We start from the raw sequence: 10,000 nt of genomic DNA on the forward strand, positions 1-10,000 counted from the left end.
AACAATCTTATTTAATTTTTTATTGTTGGAAATGTTTACGGCAGTGGCAGTAGTGATTTTTGTTGCTGCATTAGTGCCACTAACATTTTAGAAGGATACATATATTTTAACAAATTTAGGACTACGCTATACCATAATCAGTGCGGATAAATGGCCCAGCAATGAATAGTGAAAAATGAATATCATGGTAAAGAATAATGGATAAGAAGCAGCTGATAGATAATGCCAAAATAATGGGGAAAAGCTTGTGGTGATGACTAGTGAGTAGGGACTGAATAAATGTCATACAGTGAATAAATGTTATGACACTGAATAATGCCATCTTGCTAATTCTGAATGCACTCTCACTTCTCCAGAGGTGCGTTACCTACGACACAGCGGTCGGCGGGAAAGCGGTGGTGAGCCTGCGGCGGGCAGCTTAGGCCTCTCCGCCGGGGTAGGCCTAGGCGGAATCAACAACGCCACGGAGAACCCCGTCGACTTGCTTTTCGAGGACGAGGCGGACCCGAGCGCCGGCCTGAAGGAGGAGCTCGTCGTGCGCGGGCAGGAGGTGGTGTTCGAATGCGTGGTGTCCGAGGATGCCAAGGTGGTGGAGGGCGACGACAGCGTGGAGGGCGAGGTGCGCTGGTACCACGATGGCTCGCAGGTGAGGCCCAGCTGGGGTGGGCGGGGGAGGACGGGGGGGGAGGAGGGAGAAAAGGGAGACTTTTGTGTGAGAGAGGGCTGAGGGAGAGGGGAGGAAGGAGGAAAGGGCAGGGAGAAGGAGAGGGATACGTATGGATGAAAGGAGAGAGGACAGAAATGTATGTTTCGTGCGCCAGAGGGAGACGGGAAACGAAGAGTGTAAGTGACGGAATGCGAGTGAGTACAATTGAATCAAATGACAGATAAAGTGATGGAGCATAAAAAGAGTAAAAGAAGGGGGCAAGCAGGACTATTACCTTTACAAATATGAAGTCTTACAAAACCAACCTCATCAGTTTCAATCATTTTGTTTTTCAGATTAAGGGTGACTTGCGGATGTCGATCATGTGGACAGGTCGACTGGTGATGTCTCACGCGGTGTCCGCGGACTCCGGCGTGTGGTGGTGCCGGCGATCGGGGCGCGAGGGGCCCAAAGTGAGGCTGGTCGTCACAAGTAGGTTGGGCGCAGGAGCCCTCTTGCTCGGTGGTCGTACGCACTCTCTCTCTCTCTCTCTCTCTCTCTCTCTCTCTCTCTCTCTCTCTCTCTCTCTCTCTCTCTCTCTCTCTCTCTCTCTCTCTCTCTCTCTCTCTCTCTGTGTGTGTGTGTGTGTGTGTGTGTGTGTGTGTGCGTGTGTGTGTGTGTGTGTGTGTGTTTATGTGTGTGTGTCTGTGACAGTGTGTTTGCACGTGTAAGCAAATCTTATCAATAATTAAAATAGATAATTTAAAAATTAAAAGTCTACGGTGTATTGTCACCACATTTAACTGCCATGGTGAAAGTACAGTACAGTATTTTTGTTTGCTTCACAAATGCGCGGCTTCACGAGGAATTGAAACACATGTCAATTGACTAAAATTCCGGCCATCCTCTGAATATTAATCAATACTTGTTTTGAACAACCGACAGTTGGCAGTAAGCTGGGATACGCACACTAGCCTGTTCTATTACCGCAATACGAACTACAATAAGTATGGGGATCCAGGCCCTCAATATGTAAATGAGAGACCAATATCCCGGAAGTGCATTAGTTAGACTATTAGAGTATTCGCTTGTTGTTACTGCCTCTCGCAAAACTGAATGGGTATAGGATAAATAGTGATAAAATTTATAATAATGGAGATAATGAGGATGATATTACTGATGATAGTAATGATGATAATAACCAATGGTAATAAAAATATGAATATATGTGTTTATGTATGTCTGTATGCGTGTATGTATGTATCTGCGCATGTATTCACACCGACCGGGATAAAATGTACACAATATAGCACTAATTCTCGAAACAGCAGAGCAAGATGTCTTCAGAGAGCCAAGCAAGGAAGGCGCCACGCAATCAAGGGAGTGCGGACAGGCGGGCGGAGCAAACAGGCTTAAGGATCTTATCTCAGGTTCCAATTGTTTTGCCTCCATGGAACCATCGGCTGAAACTTAATCTCAGACAATAGGACATAAACCTTAACTGACTTTTAATTCACAAGCGTGTTTATGCGAGATTAAAATGGCTAGGTCTCGCGGGACTCGTGTCTGGAGATTGCCTTTGTCGTGATTTTTTCCTTTCTGTCTTTTTTTTCTTGTTTTCTTTTTTATTTTAAGGACCTAAGAGATAGGAAATTATGAAGAAGGACGAACATCGGAAGCTGTGTAAACGACTTGTTATAATTGCATTTCCTTGTGTATGAGGACGTAAATTTGTCTCTCTTCTTATTTTTTTCCGGTTCCCAATTTTCCTCTTTTTCGATCTCCATCTCTCAGAAAATGTCTGAGAAATATTCCTCAACCTTTTCCTGTCTCCTACTCTGACGAATTTGAGAGTTGTTATCCTTTGGAGTGAATTTTGCAATTATCATAGATGAATATTAAACTGATTTCCGTTCCCGTTTCTCATTAGTCCATACATTTCTGTCTGTTTATATATTTATGTGTGTGTTTGTGTGTGTATTTATATTTATTTATTTATTTATCTATCTATTTATATATTAACAGACACACACACACATCTATATATATATATTTTGTATGCATCACTCTCTCCCTCGCCCTTCCACTCCCTCGCTCCTAAAGGCGTTCCCTTCCGACGTTCCCCCGCAGTTCCCCCCGAAAGGCCGTACCTGGAGTACGGCGACGCGCGGCTGGCGGCTGGAGGGAGGCTCACAACTCGGGAGGGAAACTCCATCACACTCAACTGCGTGGTGGAGGGAGGGAATCCGGCTCCCTCCATCGCCTGGGTGCTCGGCGGGGAGGACATTTCACCCTCCAGCCAGGTAGGTGCTCCTCTGTCGCTCACGCTCTTTCTCTCTATCTCTCCTCTTCTCTCATCTTACCCCCTCTCAATCTCTCTCTCTCTCTCTCTCTCTCTCTCTCTCTCTCTCTCTCTCTCTCTCTCTCTCTCTCTCTCTCTCTCTCTCTCTCTCCTTCCTCTCTTTCTATCTATTTATCTATCTCTTTCATTTTTCTTGTCCCTCACACCTGTTGAGGAGTTTTAATTAATAGCTGTTTCCTGGTCTTGATAAATTGCTTCCGGATTTTTCTTGATTAAGAATTATCGACGCGGGTTATTCCTTTTTTCAGGTCATCAGAACTAAACCGTTGGAATGAGAGCCTTTCTCACGTTCTTGTTCTTTCTGTAATTTTATTTCAAGATAGACTGCATTAAATATCCTTCTGATAATAAGAAATAAAAATGTGTGATACCAACTTCTCCTCATCCCATTTCCAAAAAAAACATCCAATTCCAAAAAGCTCCCCTGCTAAAAACAATTATCAAAAATTACTAGTGCCAAAAATTTCCAGTGAAAGAAAGAAAGAAAAAAAAACACCCAATTGAAAAAGTCGTATCCAAAAAGTACCCGATTGAAAATAATCTCCCATTTCTAAAGACCGCCCACTTGCAAACCTCTTCCAGATGCGGAGCGAATGGCGTGTCGAGGAAGGTGTGTTCTACAGCACCAGTAACCTGACGCTGCCCAGCGTGGAGAAGGAACTTCACAACAGCAGCGTGGCGTGCGTGGTGCGGCACCCGGCCCTCCCCGTCCCAGTTCCCGTCCCGCTGAGGCTTAATGTTCAGTGTAAGTCGAGTGTCACTCCTTCCCGTAGGGGGAGAGGCTGTGTCTTTGGTGGCTTATGTTATGATATCTTGGGTGGATGTTGTATATGGAGTTATTTATCTGGTATTTCCATTGATTTCCACGTTTGAGTTTGAATGCATCGTAACAACTGTGGTAGTGGTAATGCGAGTGTCTTGGGCTCATTAGGATCTCTAGGCGAAATTGGGTAACGAAGTGTCACCGCGCGCGCACGCGTATGTTTGTGTGCTTGTATTTGATTTTTTGTTTATTGCATATGCATATTTTTCTATACATCCAGCGAGTTCATTGTGAGTACTTTCTCTAATGGTCTGGTTTATCACTCAATGTAAATCTGCCTTGTTACATCTTCGGTGTAAGATATTCTTTAGGGACAGCTTTCTCTGAGTGAATTGCAACACTCGGTGCTCCTTTCGCTATACTGTATAAATACAAATTCTCTCCCACAAACCAAAGTTCTGCCGGGAGCACAGAGTAACTTCCAATGCGTATACAGTGTGGTCAATATATCGTGCAGTATAATTACAGTGTCACTCCCCGGGAAGGGCTGAAAAATGACCTCTAACTCACGCAAGCAATCACTGCCGATACAGTCTTTCCTGATTCGCAACGATGAATTATTCCGACGACTCGCGAAGGCAAAGGCACGGAAAAGCAGAGTCTGGGTAGAGTCCAATATCTATTTTTTCTCCTTCTCTCTCAAGGCAAAAGTTGAAACTTCTTCCCCTTTAAAAATTACATTTGCACTGCTACTTTTTCCATGACATGCCCTCTGTCAGAAAGAGGGTGAAAAGAAACAGATGAGGGAGAGAGACGAAGAAAGGAAGTGGAAAAGTAAAAAAAAAGAGGGAGAAACAGAAGGATAGACGGAGAGAAAGGGAGAGCGGGAGAAGGAGAAGGAGATAAAGGGGAAGGAAGAGAGGGATCGAAAGAAATGAAGGATGTGGATGAGAAGGAGGGAGATAAAGAGGAAGAAAGACAAAGAGAAAGACTGAGAATGAGGAAGAGAGAGAGAGAGAGAGAGAGTGGGAGAGAAAAAAGAAAGAGGGAGGGCGAGAGGGAGGAGTGGAAGAGGAAGAAAAAGACGAAGAATAATAGATAGAAAGAAAGGAAAAGAAAGGAGTATAGAGAGACGGAGATAGAGAGGGATAGGAAGAGAAAGAAAGGGAAAAAGACAGATGGGAAGATGCGAGGAAAGAACGGTGGTAAGAGGGAGAAGGAGAGAGAAGAGAGAAAACGACAAGGAAGGATAGCGGGGAAGAATATGAGGAAGAGAAAGAAAAGAGAAGAGGGAATGGGAATGTAAAGAATGAGAAGAAAAGGGAGGATCGGAGGGAATAGAGGAAAGAAAAAATAGAATGAAGAAACAGACGGAGTAAGAAATAAAAAAAAAGGCAGAGAGAGAATAGAAAGGGAAACAGATATACATAAAGAGTAAGAGAAAAGAATAAAATTAATATAAAATAACAGGAAAAAAAATAGAGAAAAGGACACTGAACTGGAACCAATAGAGATAAGAGAAGATGAATGAGTGCAAGAAAGACACCAAGAAACCTTACTTTCCAAACGAGCCTCACTTTCAGATTTCCGAAAAGAAAAGGAAAAAGGTAAAGAAAAAAAGAAAAAGAAAAAAAAAACATTCCTTATCGAAACCAACCATTAGGAAAGAATCGCAGTTCAACGGAAAGACAGTTCCTACGTGTTTTTAAGTGTTTTTTTTAAGTGTTTTTTTTTCTGTTTTTCGTTTCATTCTTTTTCTTTTTTTTTTTTTTTTTTTTTTTTTTTACTTATTTTCGTGTCGTTTTCTTCATTTCTTTTTTGATTTCCTTTTTACTTCCTTTTCGTTTTTCTTCTTTTTTAACTACTTTATTTTCGTTATTTTTTTCATTTACTTCATTTTTAGATTGATTGATCCAATTACCGAGCCAGATAAAGTTTACCATGTTTTTTTGTTTTTTACTTTTTTTCATTTTCATTTTTATCCTTTCATTCCAGATGTACGTACTTGCCATGTTCTTAACATTTTCCTATTCCTTCATTTTTTTTCCTCTCCTCCTTCTCTTCAGTTTTTCTCTTCTTCTTCTTCTTCTGTCTTCTTGTTTTCAAAATCGCATTTACGCCAACGTTCAGCTCTTGAATGTTCCAACGTTTTCTCCTATTATGTTTCATCGCTCATTCTTTCCTCCCCCCGACTTAATGCCCCCTCCCCCCCCCCCAACAGACCCCCCCGCCTTCCGGTTGAGACGGTGGCCGATGTGGGGGACGCCGGTTCGCGAGGGCGCCAGCATCTCCCTGCTCTGCGCGGTGGACGCCAACCCGCCCTCCAGCCCCACGTGGGTCAAAGGTCAGGCTCATTTCCTGGCGTCGTTCTGCCGCCTTCTTCGTCGTCGTTATTATCATCTTCCGCTTTCTTGTTTTTTTTGTGTGTATTTTTTGTTTCTTTCTTCCTTTTGTTTTTCTTTTTTCCGCTGGTTCCTATCCCTCTTCTTTCTTCTCATAATCATAGAGATCTCTTTTTCTTTCTCAATTTTATCATTATTTTTATGATCATCATCATCATACCTCCCTATAGAAGAAAATTCACATGCCGCATTCTCTTACACTCTTCGGGTTCCTCCCTACTTCCCTCCTTCCGTCTGCCTCCCTCCTCCTCTCCTTTCTCTCCTTTCCCTCGTCTCTTTCCCTCACTCTCTCATTTCTCTTTTCTCCTTCTGAGCTTATTTCTTCGCCTTTTCTTCTTCGTCTCTGCTTCTCCAAATGTGACCCGACCTCCCTTGACCTCATCTTCTCCTCCATCGACCTCATCCTCGCCCGCCTCGCCCTCATCCTCGCCCGCCTCGCCCTCATCCTCGCCCGCCTCGCCCTCATCCTCGCCCGCCTCGCCCTCATCCTCGCCCGCCTCGCCCTCATCCTCGCCCGCCTCGCCCTCATCCTCGCCCGCCTCGCCCTCATCCTCGCCCGCCTTCTCCCCGCCAGTGACCGAGCGGGGGACGACCGAGGTGGCGTCGTCGGGCGGCTGGCTCAACCTCACGCGGGTCACGGACACCGACCGAGGCTGGTACAAGTGCGCCACAGTCCACACCTTCGGCCGCTTCGCATCACATTCCGTTTTCATTAATGTTATGCGTAAGTAGGACGTGCGTCGCATGCATTGTGCTGGCGTACCTACGATCTTTATATATATATATATATATATATATATATATATATATATATATATATATATATATATATATATATATATATATATATATATATATATATATATATATATATATATAACGTATGTGTGTGTGTGGTGTGTGTGTGTGCGCGTGTATTTATATATTATATAAATTATATATATTATAGATAATATATATAATTCATATATATAGATATATATAATATGTATATAATATATATAATGTATAAAAAAAAAATATATATATATATAGATATAGATATAGATATAGATATATGTATATATATATGTATATATGTATATATGTATATATATATATATATATATATATATATATATATATATATACATACATATACATACATACATACATACATACATACATACATACATACATACATACATACATACATACATACATACATACATACATACATACATACATACATACATACATATATATATTTATTTATTTATTTAAATATGCATATGTATATGTGTATATATATGCGTATGGGTGTGTGTGTCTGAGTATAGTTTTTCTTTCTCCCTCTCTTCTCTTCCCACCATGAAGCATTTTGCATTTACGAATCATCCGTATCTGTATTTGATCAGAGTTAGAGGGAAAAAGAAATATTGAGAGAACCTATTGCAGAAATGAGAAGGATATTATATAGACTTGGTCCTAAATCCATGTTTTATTATATAATCCAAAACGAGACTTATATATCCCGTTTACAGTATGATTCGTAAAGTTGAAGACATTGCCTTATCAATCTGCAGTTTCTTCTCGTAATCCGTAATTCCGCACGGCACCAAATCCCCCTCAGAACCGTGGAAACTTAGCCTCTTGCACTTAGTGTGATTTTTTTTCGCAATTGTACACCCTTCTGAAGAGTGATATATGATAAACAAAGTACCCCAGTATGATGTCTCAACCCTACCCCCTCTCCTTACCTTCACAGTCTGTTTTTATCTTATATTCATCATAGCCTGTGAACAAGTATAAAATAAGGGTGATAAAAAGCTTGCAAACTATAGGAATCCCGTTTTTAATTCTCTGCTTCCTTGCCCGATATATGGCTTCAAGTAGCCTCTTAATAGCACTGGATGTTCTGCAGTTTAAGAAACTTAATCATGAGCTTTGTCTTTCTGCAGTGTAGTTACAGTTTTTTTGTTCCTTGCTCCCTGACATGACCTGTTTTAGTGCTTTATTTATTTTATCTTAACTTTCCTTCCTTTTCCCTTAATGCTGAGTAAACGTTCGTAACCTCTGACCCCTGACCTCGTTTCCATCCCCAGAGCAATATCCTCCCCTGCGATCGTTGTCTCTGCCTTGTCATTCCAAGACTTTCGTGTCCTGTTTCTAGTAATGGAATTTTTAATTAAAGTGGATGGGTTTTCATAAAACATTCCGTTTACTCTTTAAAGCTGTAAAGGAGATTTAAAAAGAGTGGATGATAACATAAATGAATATTCAAATAAAATGCATTTCAGTAAAGCACAGCAAAGCTTACAGTGATTCCTGTAAAATCCTCGGTGTTTGTTAAAAATCTAATTATTTTTAAAAGTTCGGATTGTTTATGTACTGCATAATTTTTCTCTCACTTGATCTGAGAGAATTTAGTCAAAGTTACCAGTTTCCTCTCTTTCGTCCTTTTCTTTCTTGTTTTTTTCCGTCTCCCTTTTTAGACATCCTCCCCTTTACCTCAGGTCTTATTCTATTCCCTCTCCCTCCATCTCCCTTTGCCATTTTAAAGATAGGTCTCACCCACCTTCGTAGAATTATAAGCTTCTCCCATCGGGAGTTTCGTTCAACGGCAACGTTGTACCAACTATTGAAAATTATAAAAAAGGTAAGTTTCACATCCTCTTCAGTTCCCCCAATCCCCCTCTCAGCCCACCTGCCCCAAAAAAGTTTTTTCTTTCCATTCTCTTCGATCGCTCTTCTATATAACATGGATTCCTACTCACCTAATCTGACCTTCCCTTTTAGAGAAAGGAAAAGGACGTATCCTCCAGCCAAGAGGGTTCCTTGACCCTACCCTTGAAAGAACCTCCTATTTGACCTCAACTATCCCTCCCTTTCTCCCTCCCCCTCCCCCAGCGGCGGGCGAGCTGCAGGTGGCGCCGCCGAGGGTGGTGGAAGTGGGTGTAGGAGAGGCCGTCCAGATCCCTTGCATCAGCCCCATCAGTAACGTGCCAACGGCTGTTTGCTGGACCAAGATCCTCGAGGGTGGGTGTCCTGAGTCCCGCTTGTAAGGGAAGGTTACACACCAGGGACTAGGGGCTAGGGACGGTTAGGTTCCTGGGATTAGGGGTTAAGGATGACTAGCTTCCCGGGATTTGGAACTAAAGAAGAACACGATGCTGGTATTAGGGGGTGGGGATGGCAAGATTCCAGGGACCAGAGAGGCTTAGGTTCCTGGTATCGGGAATGAGGAATGGACAGGCACCATGCATAAGGAATGAGGGTTGGAATAACAGTATGAATACGGAATTAAGGTTAGACATCATAAGGAGAGCTAGGGATGGATAGCTTCCATAGATCACGAGCTGGAACAAGGTTACTAGGACCAGGGGAATAAACCGGACTCATGTATGGAGGGAGTAGTAGTGCTAGAAAACCATGGGGTACCTAGACAAGTATGCAGGGAACAAGAGTATGGTATATGAGTATGAATACATACTGAAAATACCTAAAATACCTGACAAATTTGTATTATAGAAGATGAAAATGTTAAAAAGGTGGATATTAAAAAAATACTAATTCAAGAAGATACATGATTATGAAAAAAATAACACAGTACGTTATGCTGAACAATATGAATAGGAGAAAATGACAGTTTCAAGTTATCATTATTATTATTATTATTTTGATAAGGAAAATCAAAGTAATTAAAATTATTGTGTGACTGGATTGCTAGGAGAAAGAAATATGTGTGGCATAACACGTGGGAAAAGATCGTAGAATATAGAAACTATAAGACTGGGAAATGTTTACAGTAGGAATAGTATGGTTAGTTTAAGGGTTGTGTTACATTA

General features: G+C 41.7%; 1 protein-coding gene across 1 annotated transcript in view; it reads left to right on the forward strand.

The window, feature by feature from the left end:
- The window catches only part of LOC119576268 (hemicentin-2-like), a 202,674-nt gene that overhangs the window by 188,282 nt on the left and 4,392 nt on the right, over positions 1-10,000 (forward strand). The window contains 7 exon segments of the mRNA XM_037923864.1: positions 357-646; positions 1,003-1,138; positions 2,777-2,949; positions 3,591-3,753; positions 5,993-6,115; positions 6,748-6,897; positions 9,063-9,191. Of these exon segments, the coding sequence (XP_037779792.1) occupies positions 357-646; positions 1,003-1,138; positions 2,777-2,949; positions 3,591-3,753; positions 5,993-6,115; positions 6,748-6,897; positions 9,063-9,191 (1,164 nt within the window).

This window comes from Penaeus monodon, chromosome 8 (genome assembly GCF_015228065.2).
Source record: "Penaeus monodon isolate SGIC_2016 chromosome 8, NSTDA_Pmon_1, whole genome shotgun sequence".
Lineage (NCBI taxonomy): Eukaryota > Metazoa > Arthropoda > Malacostraca > Decapoda > Penaeidae > Penaeus > Penaeus monodon.